General features: G+C 37.9%; 1 protein-coding gene across 2 annotated transcripts; it reads right to left on the minus strand.

Annotated features, from left to right (window-relative positions):
* Positions 1–7562: 7562 nt before the first annotated feature.
* On the minus strand, positions 7563–18007 carry LOC140271800 (protein-glutamine gamma-glutamyltransferase 5-like). Of its 2 annotated transcripts, none has more exons than XM_072367099.1 (15): positions 17950–18007; positions 15915–16109; positions 14896–15132; positions 14686–14804; positions 14459–14587; positions 13884–14061; positions 12964–13099; positions 12661–12764; positions 12171–12410; positions 11975–12013; positions 11782–11844; positions 10776–10988; positions 10408–10568; positions 8998–9137; positions 7563–7841 (listed from the first exon to the last, which is right to left on the minus strand). In XM_072367099.1, exons 1-15 carry the CDS (start codon positions 17984–17986, stop codon positions 7685–7687), a joined length of 2148 nt encoding a protein of 715 aa, XP_072223200.1. In that variant the 5' UTR covers positions 17987–18007; the 3' UTR covers positions 7563–7684. The 2 variants fall into 2 exon arrangements, with proteins under 2 accessions (XP_072223200.1, XP_072223199.1); XM_072367098.1 differs by having other exon boundaries at positions 11939–12013.
* Positions 18008–20496: the final 2489 nt, after the last annotated feature.

Consider the following 20496-nt stretch of genomic DNA (forward strand, 5'->3'; position numbering starts at 1 on the left):
CTGTGCATAGTTTATACAGGTGGTACAGCAGAGGTAGCTTAATTATTTACATGTTTTGATACAATTGTGATTTATGTAGCCAGACAGAATGGTTTTCTGAATAACAATTAGCTGTGCTGCAGCACAAAATCACAGCTTTTATAGCGGTATCATAATATGCTATATTGTTCTCAGACCTTATAAAGTCTATCATCAGAGGGGGTTTTGTGAATGTGGCTGCTTATGTATTAATATTTACTAAGCTGATATCATTGGAAGCATGACACTGAGTCATTGAAATAAATGATGAATGGTGTCTAATGTCTAATACTGACAAAAAGCTCATTGTATCTTATCTGTACTGTATTTACTTACTCTTAAATTGGTAACATGCACTTTTACTTTACTATGACTTTTTTGGGAAAATAAAGTGCTTTACATAGGTAAACTTTTCCAAATTCATTTGAAATATTGCTTCATCCAAATTTATAACAAGTGCAAAATGTGCACAGATCAAATTAAATAAAAATAATGAGTCTCTTTCTTCTCCAAGACTTTTAGAATGTTTACAGATTTATAGATTTAATCTAGTTATGACGTGTGACTCTGAAATTTCGTGACTACAGTAAAGGCAAATGTATTTTACCTGTTGTCAAGTAACTATCTGAAACTGTCAGTGACAAAGACAAGCACTTCTACTGTGATACTGAGAATTGCCCCACGGGATTACATGATCTTCCATTTCCAGTTCGCGGTTTTAGTGTAATTCCTTAGGGCTGAAACAGTTAAGATTTTTTTGTTAATGTTCATATTTATAGCTTAAAAGTTGGTTACATGGACTCCAGATCTGAAAATGTTTGAGTTTCTTTTAAGAGTCCCGCCTTTTCCAAAATATCATTCTCTGAAATATCAGCCAAAAGAACATGTGATATTTATGTTGAACCACAGGGCAAATAATTGCATTTTCTTTAAAAAGTTCATTTAAAATATCGTAAGTAGGCTGCATTATCCACACTCAGTTCCCTTTATTTGTATGCAGACACATTTTGCATGATATACAAGTTGCTCACTGTAGATTTCCTCACCATCCACCTCTGCTACTCCTACAAGTTCACAACATTCTCCACAATCTTTTCACCTTTCCACTTAGATTTATCTAAACTTAGATTTATGTTGAATGTACATGGTTAGGTTTCCATGTTTGAAATACATTGTTTGGGTTACAAAAGTGCACATTGTTATGGGTTGCACGTTTTAATGTCATTTGAAGTTGACACTAAGCTGACAACAGCCTGGGGATACATTGCTATCTCATCATTTTTTTTTTTTGCCACGGAGTGTGATAGTTCTGAGTCTTACACGTGTGGAAAAACATACATATTAAAAAGAAATATTGTGTTTACACACTAACGTGTGTTTTTTTTTTTTATTTGACAGACAGGTGTGTTAAATTACATGGAAACTTTACTGAAAGTTGGGAATGATCTAACTCAGATGTGATTCAACTTTCATGTCGATTCACATGTGGATCTGGATCCAGACATTCCTATTTAACTGTAGCAGAGACATGCAGTTTCAGACTGCTCCTGTTGACTAAAATGCTGATGAAAAAATGTCTGTTTTTGAGGTGTGTTTTCTTTTTTAATATTCAGTCTGTTTCCTAAGTTCTTTTCTTTTCTAAAAGAAGCTTTTTGTGAACCTGAGGTCTTGAACACTTGTTGTTTTTAATTTGTTTGTCTTGCACGTTGGGCTTGTCGTTTACATTCATTTTTTGCTTTTTGTGTACCTTTTAAAATGTGAAATGGACTCACACAAAAACACAAAAGAGTGACATACAAGATGGCTTGGATCGTTATCTATATGCAATTTCCTGGAAACAGGCTTTTTTTATTGGAGGAATAATATCCTCGGGGTAGTACTTCACAAAACTACGGTAATTTTTGAGGTGGGGCTTGCAGGACTGAATGTCGTCACTAATTGTTGTGCTCAAATAGACTTTAAAATGGGCTCCTTTTTTTTTTTTTTTTTATAACAACTATAGCCACAGGGGAAAGTCTGTAACAGATGGGCCAACAAGAAGTGTCAAGTATTTTAATGCAGAGTGAAAATATCCACAGGTGTAAACAACTAAAGTCACTAATAAACAAGCTGTCGACTATTTTGTGAATTAGATGCTCATGATGTTTGTTGAACAATTCTTTTAATTTGTTTTGTAATGTACCGTTTGTGGATTTGTATTTATGTTTAGCATCTTTTATTCTTATTTGGTTGCGCATAGCTTTTCTACCTCATTGTCAAACACATAAATGGAGGCAGTTGCATTCACACACCCACACAGGCAGTCACAATGTATCTCAGCATTAATGAAACCCACACTGATCAATACTGAAAGACAATCTGGTCAAGTAGCAGTTCAGCCACTACCGCTAACAAATAGCCTGGCTGACCAGTTCACCTCCAGCAATTTCGAGTTACATCTCAAAGCAGCAAGTTAGCCTATGTTGCTAATGAGCTATTACAGCAGTGACCTTTGAGACAAACTCATTACGTGGTGACAATAGACGGCAGACAGAAGCGAGATTCATTATCATATTTATCAGCGCCACCTTTATTGCAGCTAGCTGGGGTTGCTGGTCGAGAGGCAAGCTTTTGTGTGTTCGCGTGTGTGTGTTTAAGAGAGTAAAAGCACAAGACCAATAGCGCTACAAGTACTCAGAAACAATTACGATTTTGAGGGGAAACTATCCCAGTGTTTGTGTGATCTCTCTCAGCCTTTTGAGTGGAATTATCTCAGGCCTATTCTTTAAAACATTTGGAAAAGTCCATTCAGCCCCATAGACTCTTTTTTACTTTTACCATCACACTAAATCTGGTGAAAAAGCTCATTACAAACCCGTCTTAGTTTGTTCACTTGATTTTCAGAATGGACGGCCAGTTCAGCTGTCCCATCTGTTCAGTGGAATCCATCAAATGTCCACCGATTAATCTGCTCCCTCTTTGTGTCCTCTCTTATTGAGCGGCAGCAGGAAGTTTACAAACTTCTTTTGGTTGTAAGGCGTGGGAAGGAGCTGTTAGGCAGCCTCGAGAGAGGGATTTAAAATGTTAATAAAACATGAATGGAGAAAGAATAGTGGAAGAGCAGTGTGTGAAAGGAAAGGAAGGGAGGAGTCAGTCAAAATCCAGAGCAGTGTCCCGTACAAAACAATGTGCAACACAGAAAATTGTCATAAAGTCTGTGGCAACAGCTCATTGTAGAGCAACACCCAGGCTGTGATTGGCGAATGTCTCAGCTGAGAGCAGTAGGGGAGAGGAGGGTCTAAAACTCAGACAGATAATCAACACAGCACATACTGACAGTAACATTTTCACGTAAGGAGTAAAGCAAGAATACCATTTTCAAATAGCAAGTTTTGTGACAGAATGCAAATCACTAATTTTCTGCAACCAACCTAACTCTAAACACCTTTACAGGACACCGTCCTCCACCCAATTACTTTCTCATGGGCTGTATAAGTTCAGTTGAAGAATTTGCCACCTACAGTGGTCGCAGAAGCCATTGCATGTGAAATGTAAATATAGGATTAATGAAAGTGACAGTCACAATGTAAAATTAATGCATTTTAGTTCAACCTATGGCTGTTTTCTAGTCCTAAGTCAGTAGTTTTGTTAGCCCTAACCAAGTCAAGTTGTTGGCTAAACTCAACAGGAAGTTACATCACACAGGACTCACACACAAGTGAAATGTACATTTCTTCATCTGAACCAGTCAGTGTGAGTCCAACATGTCACCTAGGACCAACTGTACGCAGTCCAGATCTCAATTAAGACATGAACTTATGGCATAGATTGTTTCTAGAAGATATTTTTATTAGCATTATCTACATCTTTACAATGCACTAATTGCATACCATTCATGGGAAGCTTCAGCCCAGCTGACTAAAAGTATAGCATGAATGAGTGCATGGTTCCTGCATCCATAAAGTGATTGAGACTCTGCAGATACACACATGGACATGGGAACCATATTGCCTGCCTTGCTTTCCACTTTGCCCCTTAATTTAGGCACTGAGCATACATCGTGAGGGTCATAATTGTCCACAATGAATTCCTGGAAAACTGAGCTGGAACAGAATTTGTTTAAAGATTAGTTATCAGTGCCAAGTGGACAAGCTTAAGGTCCACATGCAATTAACGTAATTCACTAGCCATGCCAAAGTAAGTCAAAAAGATTCATAATATCCTACATGTGACAAAAAAAAATAGCAAACATAAGTTTTAAGCATTATATATTATATCCATTACATTCTGTGTGTCACTGCAATCTAATACGAGGGAATAGGATTAAATAAAGTGCTGTCCTCCACAACAATTTTTACTCATTCTTTATGAACCATTTCCTTTTTATTAGCTTTTTATTACTCATGGCACCCCTGTAGTACCACAAAAAAGACAAAAATATAAATGTATAAATGTAATTTAAAACACATAATGAAACAGGAATTTATGTGAATACATGTATGCTGGATTTAAATGTTTAGATAACCACCCTCCCACAAGTCCAAGTTGTTTTGTGTTCTAAAGACTATTTCTGCCCACTTTGAAAAAGAGGAAGATGAATTAATCCACCAAGCTAAGCCAACGGATGGAGTGTTTTCTTTTTGATTCAGTTGTTGAGTTAATGCATTCTAACGTAGGAGTCTTAACCCAATAATAACTTTACACAGAGAGGACATTTATGAAACAATACAAACAAGAACTAAAGTTCTTTGTTGCAAAACCCTGTAGATCCAGTTAAACCTTTCAAAGGTAACTCGAAAAAATACAACAGAAAGCAGAAGAGACGGGGTGAAGAAAGGAGAAGAGGCAGACCGAGGAGACAAAGAAAAGGAAGATAGAAAGGAATCTAGTTTTTTTTTTTAAAAGGAAGGAGGGATTATAGGCTAATATTCAGAGGAAGAATAAATGAATAACATGGGAAGTAGTAATCAAGAACAGATGGAAGGGAGGGATGAAAACTGGCAAAGTCAAAAAGGAGGCAGGGAGGAATGACAGATATGGACTGTAAACAAAGATGGGAGCAAGGAGGGAAGAAAAGAGGAGGTGACTTACAAATAGGGGAAGGAATAAGAGAAAAATAGAGGTGATGTGGAGGAATAAGGCAGAAGAGGATGAGGAAAGTGAAAAGAGAAAGGTTGAGCAAAATTGAGGAGCCAGGAGGCGGGTCGGATGAAGAAGAGGGATGGTTGAAAAGAACGAGGTATGAGGAGAAGGAGGCCATGACGGGGAGCCATTAATAATTTATGATAGCCTCAGCTTTTCAAAGCAGCCCAGCGGTCCCGCTCCCTGCTTTCCCCTGACGTTTAATTTGTCTGAAAATCAGAGAGTGTGGAGCCTGATTATCGTCTCCGTCTGGCAGCGACTCTGCCTCAATCTCTCTGACACTGAGGTGAGATCACAAGCTGTTGAGTACACACATGTCAACCTGTAATCCTTTTGGTTCCTCATCTGGAAACTGGATATGTACAGAACACAAAGTATCTCTGTGTAAAGCATATTTGAACCTCTCAGAATTGCCAGAAATTACAAAAAGGACTTAGCTCTTCTGTTTTCTTCAATTCAGAGGCCCGAAGAAGCCCCTTATATGAGGTCATCCACTAACTTCTGCAGGCTGAGTGTTGGGCCTGATGCTAAACAGGGCAGCAAATTACTTGTCTTTCACAGTCTTAACAGGTTTCTCATCCTTAATGTAAATGATATGTGGATTGGAATGAGACTGTACTGAAACTAAATTTCACTCATATCAGGAACTTTTTTAGATGTTCCCAGCTCACAACCATCTGACATCTACAAACGTATATGTATGTGTGTCTGTTATTTCTGCATGACTGAACACAGTGTTCATTTTAAAGAAACGTGATTCACCACAATGAAGCTTAGAGCAGTTTATCTGGAAGACAAAAAAAAAACACAATAAGCTAACCCAACCACAGACTAATGAAAAGGATGAAATAAAAACTCATCAGTTACATCAAGAAGTATGAAGATGGTTTAGAGAAGAGAAGAAAAAAAAGAATATGACAATACTGCCACCTAGTGGTTGTATTGTGTTATAACAATTTATCTCAGTGCAGCAAAGTATGTAAAGGGTATGTAAAAATCCATCACTCTTACATGTGAAAGTCGGTTAAAAATATATATATATAATTAAACCCCATGAAGTGGCACTAATTTCATTTTGGGTCTGATCAAAAATTCTGAGAGATAATTAATTCATTAATCAGGGAAAAATGTGACATAATATACTGCATTACAATAAATGTGCAGGTGAATCATGGATTTTAATCATAAGTTCCATGTTGTCACTTAAACTATACTTTACTAGAACTATATTGACATATTTGATGGCAGAGGTGATGCAGTGGCTGAGTGGTAACGCTGCCTGCCTCGTGGCTCAACATCCCCCATATCAGCTGAGGCACTGGTTTGACTCTGGACGGGTGGGACCTTTACCACATCTCATAACAATACTTTCCACTTTGCAAAGTAAATGACAACAAAGGGAATATTCACCCAAAAGCTTTCCTTCTACTCCCTGTAAAATATCATGTTGAATTAAGGAGGACAAGACTACATGAATTGTGTGCAACAAGGTAAGATTAGATAAAGATAAAGAAAGTTAGTTGTAAATAAAGGTCTACTTACTGTAGTATCTTTATTGGTAGGTTTCAAACTCATCTTGTTGACTTCAGTGGATGTATGTTCACTGTTCCATGAGCAGCATTTTTCAAGGCTTGATTTTTGTATCCATAAATAACTAAACATAAAAATCAAACTCATTATAGAGGAGGCAGTCTGTCCTAATTTATGAGAATGCATCTATTCTTTGCTATTTTTTACCTACAAATCAAACTTTACTCCAGTAAATGAAAAAAAAAAAAAAACTCAAAATGTGCTGAATTCAAAAAGACTGACTCACACTCACTCCTACAGTGCTAATTCAAACCAATAACTCCAAAAATACCAAGAACTCAAACAAGATACAGAATCAAACAAAACAAGAAAATCTAACCCAAAGTCACAAAATAAAAAATAAAATAATCCAAACCCTGACAGTTCATCCACTTCATCATACAACCACTGATGCACTTCTCACTTGGCTGATATCTGCTGAGCACAGTTTTGATTATGAAGCTGTTTGGATGTTTTCTTTTACCAAGCACTACGGTATGTACAATAGACGAAAGAAACAAGCTTTTATAAATTTAGAAAAATTAAGAATATATTCTTTTTTAACTGCTTCCTTGAGAAATGAGGATGAACAACAGCATGGACCATGGCTGCATCATCATCTTATCCAAATCATTACATGGTTTATTCTTTCTAAAGCTCGATTCCATTCTGAAATAGGTTAAGTTTGTCTTAAATAATGACCATCCCCCACTGATGCAGATTTTCTACAGTTAGAGTTTATATATTTGTTTATTACTTGTGTGCTAAATCTGTGGTATGCCATTACATCACTGAAAAGAAGATACACAAGTACAAAAATATAGTGTTTATTCATAAAAGGGTGTGTCAATGAAAACTAGTGAAGTATCTTTCTCAAAATCGGACTTTTTGCCTTTTGTGCTAAACTGGTCTGGGTGTATCTAAAAGGTTAAAGATGTTTCTTGTTGAAGCTTTTGGTATAATGGTTTCCTCACTGTCATGCAGCTGTAACAGAGACTTTGAGGTAGCTCCTGGCAAGAATGACGGAGCTGTTGTTGTGTGACAGAGTAGCCATCAGCAGTTTAGTGCCAGGTGAAGTGGCCATGATGGACACTTTCTTCTCTATCGTCTCGCCTGGCTGCAGGAGAACCAGCCTGGAGGATCGAGAAGAGAAGCTCATTCTTTTTCGGTTTCAGCTCCAGCAAAGACACATTTTATTTCCAGAGCCCTAAACTAGCCCAGAGATTTAATTATTTGTTCAAAAGCTGATAATAATTGTAGAAACTGAATGCAGGGAGATTTCTGGGAGTTATTGCTTCATATAAGAAAGTGATTATATTATATCTGTAGGTTGATTATGAGTGTTGACTAATATGACCAACTAATTAGATCCAGAGATTTTTTTTGGCTCCCAAAACTTTTTCTGCTAATTCTCAAGCCAAAAAAGAGCAAATGCCAAAACATTTTTGATGATAATGAAGATGACATATTTCCTCTTGACTAGATAAAGTAATTTCTGCTGAACTTCCTCCAGAATTAGCTAATCTATTTCTCTCTATGGTGAACTATTTGCTTCATTGGCTGTGCAAACTAGTTTTTATTTGCAAAGTTGAGGAGGATTAAATATTATCCTCACGCATGCAAATAACTTCAAAATGAAACACATTGCAGCTTAAAAAGTTGAATAACTAAAATATGTTTTACCATAGTCCATGACATGGATTTTGTACAATACAAATCTGAAGAAATTAGTTCAGCATACAGAGTACATTCACATAAGAAATGGCTTTTACTTCTGGAAAATGCCATAACATCAGGAGCAGTTTAAAGCAACTTTTTTATGGATTATCCATACATGATGAAATGATGTGAGAATACTGTGTTTTGAGAAGTAAGATTGAAAGAGAGCAGTACTTTTAACCCTTTGCAAATACCCTTTGGGCAACCAAAGCTGCCAACGATGGAAATATGAATTTTCATTTGAAATAATGTATGGAAAAGTTGAGTGAATTATTGCACAGATGCATTCTAACTCCATATCCCGAGGGCGATAGCAACGGTGCAATTGTCTACATACAAGACAAGACAACTTAATTCAGATCTCACAACATTGTATTCCTGCTGTGACAAAAACATACCTGACAACATTCACAGACCACATTCCTCAGAGACCTGAAACTGTGTGTGTGTGACACGACTGGAATGTGACCGCATGTATGACTGCTGTCATATGGAGCCATGCAAGCAATTGTTTCTTGAGACTGGTGATTTATGTTCCTTTTTTTAAGTTTAACTGTTAGAAAGACTGACCTGGCCTCCTGTTTTCCCTGTAGCAAACCGAATCCCTCCACAGTCAGAACAGCGCCCAACACACGTTTATCAAATCGGTTGGTGAAAGTCACCTTGGCTGTGTGCTGCTTCTTCATCTTGATGCTGTCCCCACCTTCAATCTGCAAAACAGTCACAAGCATATGATCACAGACAAGATGCAAAATCATATGCGGATCATGAGCACAGCTATGCAGAATAGATGGAAAAAGCAGAGGCATTGAGGATGTTTTGCTCTAAATAAAGTTGCTCTTGGCAGAAGGATTCACAGGAACTGAAACTGGAAGCTCATGGAAGTTTTTATCTTAAAAAGGCTGTTAAAGTCCTAAAACATTGTAATTTAGTGAGTGTTTGAGTTCAGTTTCCAACTGAGATTCACCTTATGTTGTCAAAAATGGTGTTGTAGTTATATTCTTATAAATCTTTGGTCCGTGTTTCATAAAGTTTAACAAAAATACTGTATCTCAGGTAAAATTCAGTATTATCAACTCAGTTTTTTTTTGTTTTGTTTTGTAGAAATTTATTTGCCCATAGCCTTTTACTACCCATGATCTATACCCCAATAACAATACTACACCAGTATGTACACCAGTGTAGTGACTAGTATGCTAATAAAAGCTAAAGTAGTGACTAGATTAGGATCAGCTGCCTTTTCAAATACTGTGCCATGATAAAAAATAAATAAACAAACATGGAATTCTTACATATTTGAAGCAACGCAGAACACGTGAGACGACACATAGTGAACACTAATTAAAACTATTTCACATAATATCAGTTAGGGGTGTTGCATTACACGGGTATCGATGATAATTGTGGTCATGAAAGAATAAAATATCGATATTACTAAAATAAACCAACACTGATTGCAAATTAGGGTTTCAGTATCATTTTTACAGTTTCTTACCTAATTCGATACCAAAAGAAAAGGAGACAAAAAAGCAATGCAAGCCTGAATTAGTTGATAGCATTAGCAACTAGTTTTCTGTCGGTACTGCGATAACGCTGGAAATCCGACATCGTGACAGCCCTAATATCAGACTATATCAAAGTGGATTAGCGCATGTTTATGCTGACTACATTCTAAACATCAAAGGCAAAGTTCTGATAGTTGTCTTGCATTGTGCTAAAACTTAGTAAGATTCGGTCACCAAATTGTGTTGCACAGGTTTTCATTGGGGATGCCGCTTTGATGTAATTCCCTTGAATTATATCAAATATAATTCTACATGAATAAATTACTCTTGTTAAATTGTCATATTCAACTCACAACCTTCAAATAGATCAAAGTGAGATCAATGAATAAAATTTAATCAAAGAAGGAAGAAAAAGGTTAAATTATTCAGTCATAAGACTTGAGCTGAAGAGTAGGAAGGTGGACAATTGCTGTACCTCTGTGGTTAAATGTGCTGCGCTGATGCTGAACTCTTCAGCAGCCAGGACTCTTTCTTTGGTCATCATGTCCTTTATCACCACCGCCACATTCACAATATCATCACCTGCTAGGATGGACTCATACATAGGATAAGAAATGGTGTGGTAGAGCGTCAACACTACAGAGAGCGTAAAGAATGTGGGAAAAAAAGAGTCAAAAGAAACAGCAATTAAAATAGGTGCAAAAACACTGGCTTTCCATTGCATTTCAACGGTGTTAAACATGTAAAGAGGAAAAACAGATGCAGTATTAAGTACTATCAAACCAGATAATTTGAAGATATTCCTACTGTATGTGCATCATATGTGTCTTTGTATTCACTCACCTTTATATGGCTGTATGTGGATCTCTTTGAGTGTTTTCCAGAAGCTCTTCTGTGGATTGTTGTTGTACTCTTTCAGTTGAGCATTGACATATTCTACCAGGTGTCTTGGACTGCTTGACCTGTTTGTGACCGTCACACACATGCGGATGGTCTCCCCCAGTAACGGTACCCCATGTATGTTTAGGGACACCTCCAAACTAGGTGACATTCCTCCTGGAGATAATCAGTACATCGTTTTAGGTCAAATGGATTTACTACTGTCACCATCTATAGTTCTGGCTTTTGAACAAATCGGTGCTTTCGTTTGAATAAACAGGTGTTGTCGATGTGAAACAACCGTCTCACAGCAGTTTGTAAAAGTGTAAAAGTCTTTTCATATACGCAGGAATACAGTCTCATGGCATTTCATGAATTAAGAACTGTATTGTGTGACACAAGGACTCATTATCCAAAAAACCCTGTTATATGACCAAGTACATTTTACACTTTATCTCAATTTGAACTATATTTTTGCTATTTATACCCTTGCTATTTACTTCTTCTTTCAGTCAACAGGCACCTAAATCTCTGACAGGTGTAGGCATTAAAAGCTAAATAAAAACTTAATACTAATACAAGATAGAAGCTCTGATGTCAGTCAATATAACACCTGTGGAAACGTATAAACTCCAACAACAGTCAGTTTTTGAGCAGGAGACCACACTTGCTAACCATCATGGTCTATAAGAAGGGACACTTCATAAAGCTGAAGAGTATTTTATTTTGTAAAAGCAACAAAATCATGTGATTAACTTATGATAGTTATACTGTAGTTATACATAGTTTCTTACATACACTAATACTACTCCTACTAATATATATTAATATATATATTATATTGTAATAATTAGGTGTATTACCACTAATTAGCAAACTTATTTCTAAAAGAGGTGGTGAAATTGGGATCTGAATTCTTTGAGAGAGTAAATGTTTAACATTTAACAGTAAGATTTGCATGAAAGCTTACCTGCACCATTTCTTTCGGTACTTGACGATGATGAAAAGATTGTAATGGCATCTAGGATGTTGCCTTGAAAAATGATAAGATTAAAATTCCAAAATGCTCCCCAGATCACGGTTTTTGGTGATAAAACAGAAGAAAATTAGTGTATGAGCTCAAATACCAGATTGCTGCTCTTTGTATGACAACAGTCTCTTACTCATTTTCCGTCTGCTCGCAGAGCCAGCTTGCCTGTCCGCTTGGAAAAGAAATACACATTTTCAAAATATCATTCAAGTATAGAAAAAAAGGCCAAAAGAGATCTGCACCGCCTTTATATCAGGGTTATTTTCATCATTACACAATCTGTCTGTTTTCTAAAGAAGATTCTGAATAGACTGCTGATCATATCTTACTTTTCTTGCTCTTATAAGACTGCACCAGATTCTCTGGTCTGTCGGAGTTGATGCTTTTGGTGCAGATGAGCTGTCCTACAGACTCGGAGTCCTCTGTCCACCCCACCACCAGTCCATTGCGTACAATCAGTCGAACGACATCAGCATCCACAGCAGCATAAAGGAACGGGGTGTCATAGAGCACATTAAGACAGCGTCGCTGAATGGCAGCCACTGGGCAAGGGCCACATCGGAACATCCCTAAGAGAGGACTGTATTTAGTGTCATTTTTCTTATTTGTGATAAATATCATTTGTGTCCTCAGATCATTATTTTTCACTTTTTTCACATTAGTTCTCAAAGAAAACTCCCATGTCACACATTCAAGTTTGATCATCTGGTTCAGTTAGTGTTTGACAGTCCCTCCCAAAGCTTTAGTATAAAGTAAAAAAAAAGATGTTCAAAAGTTGAACAAGCACCACGCTGAGGCCAACTTTTGTCAGAAACCTACCTGCACTCCTCTCCTGTGGTGTTGGGTCCACTGCCTGCCAGCCGTCAAACTCTGCACTGAGGTCTGATCTCCTCATCCAGCACTCCACCCATAAGTGGAAGTTCCTGCAAGAGATCACACTATATGTATAACACTGAGGAATAAAAAAGGAGCCCACAACTCATCTTCTAATTAATTTGTCTATGTAAACAGAAGAAAAACACATGCGTTTGAATGTAAATTCAGACTTAAATGTCAAACCATCTAGCGAGCTATTTAAACACTAACTGTTACACTGCTTGTTTGAGAGCATGTGGCACCTACCAAATGCTGTCATTGGACAGGTTGAGCTTCTCCCCTGTGCTTGTGTAATATTCCTCAATTGTGGTGTTGGCGTCACTGTCATGTGCTGCATTAAAAACGGTCACAACCCTGGATGGAATCCCCAGAACTCTCATCACTGGGATGGGGAAAAAAAAAAAAAAAACATTTTGATTTCATATGCAAAAGATATTTTCTCTTACACTTACACTATGACAGCAAGGACTATTTGCAGATAGCATAAGAGTTAAGTGCAAAGTTATTTGCATTTTATTTGCAAGAAGGTTCTGGGTTTGAAGCTGCAGGCCGTTTGTACAGGAGTTGTATTTTATAAACTCACACGGCAGCTCACCAGGAGCAAGCTGCACTTTAAAAGATAGTGCTTGTGATTAACTAAGCTGAAGTTGCCCACACTATGGAACTTGCAGCATGAGCAGCATGTAAAAGCATTTGATCCCAGTTACGAGCCTCGCTCTAGTACATCAAGAACCTCCCGGCTGACTTCTTTGCAGCGTAGCTTGGATGCTGGATGAATGAATATTTTTCTTACAAAGAACACTGGATACTCTGCCAATGCACCAGAGTTTGGTGACAGTGAAGACCGAATCTTAACAAGGCTGCCCTCTCTGAGTGGTCAGAAATTAAAATGAGTCAGAAGCTTTTCAAACTAGATCCTACACTGACATTATGCAAATATGTTTGGAGGTGATGTCGTCAAGTCCAAGAGGAAAAGCTCTAAGCAAGAAAGCATACCAGCAGCATTCTTTCAAAGAGAAAAGAGCAATTTCCCTTTGATGTGGACTCTATATGTGCTCAATATGCATAAGAAATATAAAAATTATAATGATAATGTATCACACTGAAAGATAGAGAAACCCCAAAATGTATAATGTGGAGTTTTTCATTGCAATTATTCAAAATACCTGTGCAGACCACCGATGCAAAGACCCAGCATTGTCCATAGCGCACAGGCCTGCAATTGGATGAAGCCCACTGGTGAAGGATATCAGCGCTGCCACTCCAATCTGTTGGCTTCACGCCATCTGTGTAGCTGCCCTGCCACTTGCCCTCCAAAACACCAAGGTCATCATTGCTGTTCACCTTGGGCAGGAGGAGACACATCACTCAACTCGTTGTCTCTCTGAGCTGCAGTGCAGCCTCACAAGAAATTGTACAAGATTGACATTTGTGCTCATGTCCAATATGTAGCAGTTTCACAATCTAGGCTTCGAAACTGTGAGAAAACAACGTAACCCATAACATAGGTGTTGGAAGTATTTTTAAACTGGTTTAAATTGGTTTGTACTTTTCCGTGGACCAACATACATATTTTATGACCTGTCATGCGATTCCACTCACTGCGAGGATGCTGAGAGACTTGTTTGACAACAAATTTAGGTCATCTTAAGCCATAATTATTAGCAAAATATGGTAGGGGAGTGAAAGCATGTTCATGTTAGCATAATTTATTGCACGTTATGCAAGTGTTGTACCTCACCATAGCGCAAATGACTCTGCTCAGATAGACAGGGTCTCCTCGTGAAATGTAGTCTCTATGGCTGTTACTTTTGTGCTGAGGGCTCATCTGCAGGAGCATCAGACAAGCCTCCAGGACTCCAGGTTCATACTGCATAAACAGAAGCCCAGATGCTGCAGTATTCTTATTTGTAAATGTTTAAACCCGAACCATTGCAACATAATTGCATCTTATTGTCGGTCACAAACCTGCCCAAACGACCACGGCCGCGTACAAATATTTGCACGAGTGCCCATGTAAAGCAATCCATAATCACTCTTGATGTACTCTTGTAAATGAGCATCAAGTGGCATGTACACTGGATCATCTGAAACATAGTGGCAGGGATGTAGAACTAAATATGTAACACTGTAATAGCACAGACAGCAACAGCTACTAGCATTATTACATGGACCCACCTTTCAACCAAGGGTTGCAGAGCAGCACAAACCTTCCGACGTTGTAGCTCATTCTGTGATTTGTGGTCTCTATGTGGACCAGGAGGTCATACAAAGCGACTGTGGACTGAACAGGGGAGCAGATGTGGATGGTGACTGACTGATGACGCCTGTCTTTAGGGTAGAACGTGGCTGACCAGTTTTGGGGATCAAACCACTCTCCAGGGAATTGAACTGGGATCCTCGCTGATAGACTGCCTGTGAAAAGGAAACGTTATGCGGCATTACTTACAGCTTGTAAGTATTGTTATCAAGCAAAGAAGCGCACATCTGCTAAATCCACTTTATTCCGAGTTTTGCCTGCTACAGCCTTATTTTGTTTGGCCATATGTGAACTGCATGACCTCATTTCCCAAATTTTACAAATGTAACACAGATTTATTACAAATAAACTTTCAACAAGACAAAACCCTGTTCTACATAAGAAAAAACATGGCTCCTTAATAAGAGTCTGGGTGCTAGCTTGGCCTGCCTGCGGTCCAGACCTGTCAGCCTTTGAAAATATAAAAGATATGCCGATAAACTGTTAGTAAACTACTGCTGTAAGTCATACATGGTAAAATAAGGCTTTACAACAACACCCTGGGAGTATTCAATATAGAAATGAACAAGGGTACTTTTTTACTGCTTAACACACTTTTTAGTTATAAGGTTAGGAGTGACTATTTTTACTTTGACAAATGTTACAGTTATGCTTTGAATATGAGCTTCAAACTGTCAGTTCCAGGACTTCTCTGTGGCCCTTGGAGCTGATTATGCAAAGAAGAATGTTGCAAAAACTGCTGAACAAAACAGAAAATGCTGCACACTCAGAGGCTTCTTCAGCTCCATTGCAATAAAAAACATTGCAGGTCATTCATACCCACAGCAAAGGCTCTGTATAAAGACTAATTACTGGTTTAAATCTTTATTCTGCAAACATTATTCCCCACTTTGGGATTAACAGAGTATTATACAAAGTTAAATTGTGTCTTTCATACCTAAAGAAGCTTCCAGCAACAGCTTATCGGTGTAAGGATTCCATGGCCGGCCATGGAACAGCAGAGTAAGTTTGAAAGGTTTTCCTCGCCGAACTACCAGGTGTCTGTTGCTTAGCCCCTGGGTCTCATGGGAAATGTGGTTTTCATGAGCCTCAAAATTCACCACCTTTAGTTGAAAGTTTCTGTTGTCAGTGTCTGGAAGAAGGGAAGACAAACAGTAAAGATTGCATTCATTTAAAAGCTGAAACCGGAAACTACAGGAAAAAAGGAATAGTGGTGGCAACACATAAATGAGTAAAATACAGACACAAAGGTTTGCATTCATTACTTTTCTTCACACTTCCTATTTCAAAGGTTATATAAAAAAATAAGACAAATAATGAATCTCAAAAGGGTATAATGATACTCTAATTTTTCATGTTTATTTTGACCACATCACAATGCAAATTAGCTTCCATACTTCAGTTTCACAAGTACTTTATACTCAGAAAATATTGTATCTTTTTATCCTATTACATTCATCTGATAAAAGTAAGGGACAGGTTACTTTACAAAGACTTTTTAGCATACCAAACATATGATAGGCTTATAAAATGATGTTATGGCGTACAATGTTTTTTAATTAAACTATCAAACAGTGTATACTAAGCGCTGTTGAAAATATTATCCAATGGAAACTGGCAACTTTAGCAAATTTTTGCACGTTAAAACACGGTTTGTACCCACATTTGCAAAGGTCCCGAGTGAATCCTAGGAAATCAGTGAGTCCAGACAAGCTTAAGGGCTTAAGGGAATACGCCACTCAACTGGGGGGTATCATGACCATACTTTTGCAACTGCTCCTGGACTCATGTTTTGTTCCTCCCTCATAGAAAGAATCCACCATCACACCCATACCCAAAACCACAAAAGCAAAGGTTCCCAAGAATTACCGACCAATCGCACTGACATGTGTATTATGTAAATGCATGGAGCGGGTGGTGTGTGGCCTGCTAAGCTCTTCAGTTACTGATAAACTGGACCCACTCCAGTTGGCATATAAGGAACAACGAGGGGTGGAAGATGCCTGCCATGGACCACCCTCACTCATGCTCCAGGATTTTTTTTATGGACTTTTCCTCGGCCTTCAACACAGTCAAGATAAGCACCTTTCTCAACCAGCCTCGCTGAACTACAGGTCAACCCAATACTGGTAAACTGGATCAAAATTGAATCAGTTCTTACTTACAACATCTCATCCTGGTACACTTTTATTTCTGTTAAAGACAAATCCAAACTTTCAAAAGTCATCCAATATGCTACCAAAGTATCAGGCACCACTCAGTCCTCACTCACAGATCTCCACACACAGGCAGTCAAAGGAAAAGCCAACACCCACTTCACAGGTCTTTCAACTCCTCCCATCTGGTCGCCAGAACAAGGTTCCAATATCAAGGACAAACATAGCAAATAAAATCATTCATCCCGACTACAATCAGCATCATCAATAATTCTTAAGGGTTTTTGCTCTTGGCTTTCTGTGTGTTGTTCTTATCCTGCTGTTTTTATACGGTGCTGCCATGTTTTTTTTATGCACTTTTTCACCTGTGCCTTTGTTTCAAAGGCACATTTCCACTGCTTTGCAATGGACAATAAAGTTTTTCTGATTCTGATTCTATCATAGGATCTCTGGCTCCTGCTGGGGGAGAAATCAAAAGAAAAAAAATGCTGATCTATTCAACTAAAAGATTTTATGCTCTTAAAAACACATCTGTCGCATTCCTCTTCCAGAACATCCTCCCAATCTGTCGCAGCTTTCTACATTTGTTGTGTTGTCAGCAGGTCCATGAGCAGAATGAAGTTTCAACTTCTGCTTAAGGTGAAATAACACTTGGCATGATGCATCTAAAGTGGGTTAGGAAAACTATTTTGCAGCATGTTTTCTCAATAAATTACATCAAAGCTATCAAGCCAAACATAAAACGATGTAATAACTCAAAGCCACAAATCTACAAGAGGAAGAAAATGGTTCAATTTAAGCTTCACTTGGACTCACCGCCTTTGTGGTATTTTGCCTGTTGCATGTTGTCCATGATCTGACAACAAGAGTTGCAGGTGACTGAAAGAATGACAAACATGCTCCACCTTACCGGTTATAGACAATTCCCTCTATCTCTTTCTGATCATCCCTCTCATCGTTGGTTTCTTCTTTAACCCTTTAACTTCTGCACTGAGGAAAAAAATTTCATTGGACCAATGATAAACAGAATCAATGCTTTTTAGTCGTGTAGGTGGGTTCACCGACACTGATCTTTGCATGTAGCTGCCTTCAAATTCAGGATAAAAATGCCTTACTTTCAACATTTGATTGCGTTTTCTATCTTCCGTTGTGAATAAAATACTGGTTTATCACATTTGCAAATCACCACGTTTTGTTTCTCTTTATATTTTACACAGCTTTTTTGGAATAGGGGTTTGTGTATTCATGTGACTCAAGTTCATGTTTGTAGGCTCAAACTTGAAGATAAATCAGGTGGGGTGACACCTCATGGTGAAAGCATAAAAATTCCTTGGACTATACAAACACCAGCCCAGCTGAAATGGAGGCGGCTGTGGTTTTTCCATGTCAGGTATGAACTAATTTTAATCAAACTTAACTAATAAAAATACTCTTTTGTTGCACTGAGGCTGTAATTAAAAAGAAAACAAAACAGTATTTTCAGGTTAGTTTATTCAGCTTGTTCACTTTAATTCAAAAATAAGATTCACTTAATCTTCAAATGCAATCATAAGATGATGTGAAGGTGGCAAATGAAACACCTGACTGATGTTGTGCAGCTGTCTAATGTATGTACCAGGCCATATATACTGGTGGTCATTTTTGCATAAGGACAAACATAAGGTGACAGGGCCTTCCAAATTCAGAGGAAGAGGGGGAGACGATGCAAGACTGAGACGCACCAAATGATGGCTTTGAAGGCGTATCTGCGGTGGATAACTGTACCACTCAAGAACCAGGATGGGATAAACACTGGGAAACTGTCATTGTGTTCTGATTTTCTTTAAAAAAAAAGGTTTTTTTAAAAACACAGTAAGAAATGTATTTGTAAAGTTTCCGAATTCTACGTTTTTAAACTAATCTCGTTACATGACTAGTTTGAGAGTTCCAAGACATTCATTAAGCACTACTGACTGGCTTTTTTGGGTTTTGGGTGATGAGTCCTGCTTGAAAATTCCAAGTAACTCAAATAACTGTTGGAGAGAGATGAATAATCTAACATCTTGGTGCAAAAATAAGTGGAGGTTCTTTGACTGTAAGGCACAATCATAGTTTCTGTAAAATCCGGATTTCCCTCTACGTCTGCCATCCAGATGGTTTCTTCCTGCACATTTTAAATGCTCAGTCCATCTATATTTTACATTGTGTACAATCAAATTTGTGATTATTTCACTTCAGTGAATAAAATATTCACTTGTAGTTTTCTGGTGTTTCCAACCCAAATGACATTCAATCCGAGTATTAAATGGGTTTCTCACATTTACTCTACAGGCAAGCGCACTTGCTGCTAAAATGTATGCTGCTCTCACAACATTTCACACTTAAGGAACGACAAATGAATGCAAAATTGTTAAGAAGAACAGGAAATTTTGGGCGTTTTACAAAGGACTTAAATGGCGCAAACTCATAAAATCAAAATAGCTAACTTTTATTTATGTCAAAGACAATTTGATACAAAAGGGCAAACTGGGACCCATTAGAAATTCACAAGTAAGAACCTGTATTTTCTTTTCTTTTTTTTTTTTTTAAATCCAAATGAAAGAAGACAACATTTCAAAAGAAAAGAAAAAAAAAGAGATACAGAATTGATTGTTTAGTTTCTGGATAAGCCGCAGTTTCCAATGAAAGAGCTTTGCACACAGGTTGAAAAGGGGCTGTTGTCACTTCATAGCCTCTGTATCTGTATCCAAAAGTGACTTCAATAGAAAGAAAATGCACATTTTGAAATTAGCATTTTATAGTGTTATAAAGCTGGGATCCAACATCCTTTTCTTTAGAAATCCAATACAGTCCTGACCCATTATTTGTGAAAAACTCCATTTGTCTCATCTCATAATACAAGCATCACACATGCTACAAGTCTCACCGATTCCTACAACTGCAAAAAAGATTTTTTTTTCTTTTTTTTCTTTTTTAAGTTCAAACTGAAGGTGCACATTTTTTTTCAAACAAGTTCCCCCGACAAATCCTGCACAAAACAACCACAAACCGTGCATTCTTTCACCAAAAAAAAAAAAAGCACGCACACAAACAAACAAAGTATTGGTTTGATTACTTATCTGACCTCAGCAAGGCACTGCATTTGTCCTGCAGGGAATCAAAACGTGTCACGAAGTTCACAAAGTGGGCGACAACACGAACCACCCAAGGTTCAGCTGCATCTAAGCTCTAAAGGCAGAGACCGAGACGAAACATTTCAAGCCTCACAGGAGCTTTAAAAATGAGCCTTGTGTTTTGGTAGCTCTCAACAACCAGTTGAAAACGTTTCTGATGTTTCAGGTACATGTTGGACTTGAAGGTTTTAACAGAGCCGATGACACATGA

This window comes from Leuresthes tenuis, unplaced genomic scaffold (assembly GCF_036924035.1).
Source record: "Leuresthes tenuis unplaced genomic scaffold, fLeuTen1.0.hap1 SCAF_16, whole genome shotgun sequence".
Lineage (NCBI taxonomy): Eukaryota > Metazoa > Chordata > Actinopteri > Atheriniformes > Atherinopsidae > Leuresthes > Leuresthes tenuis.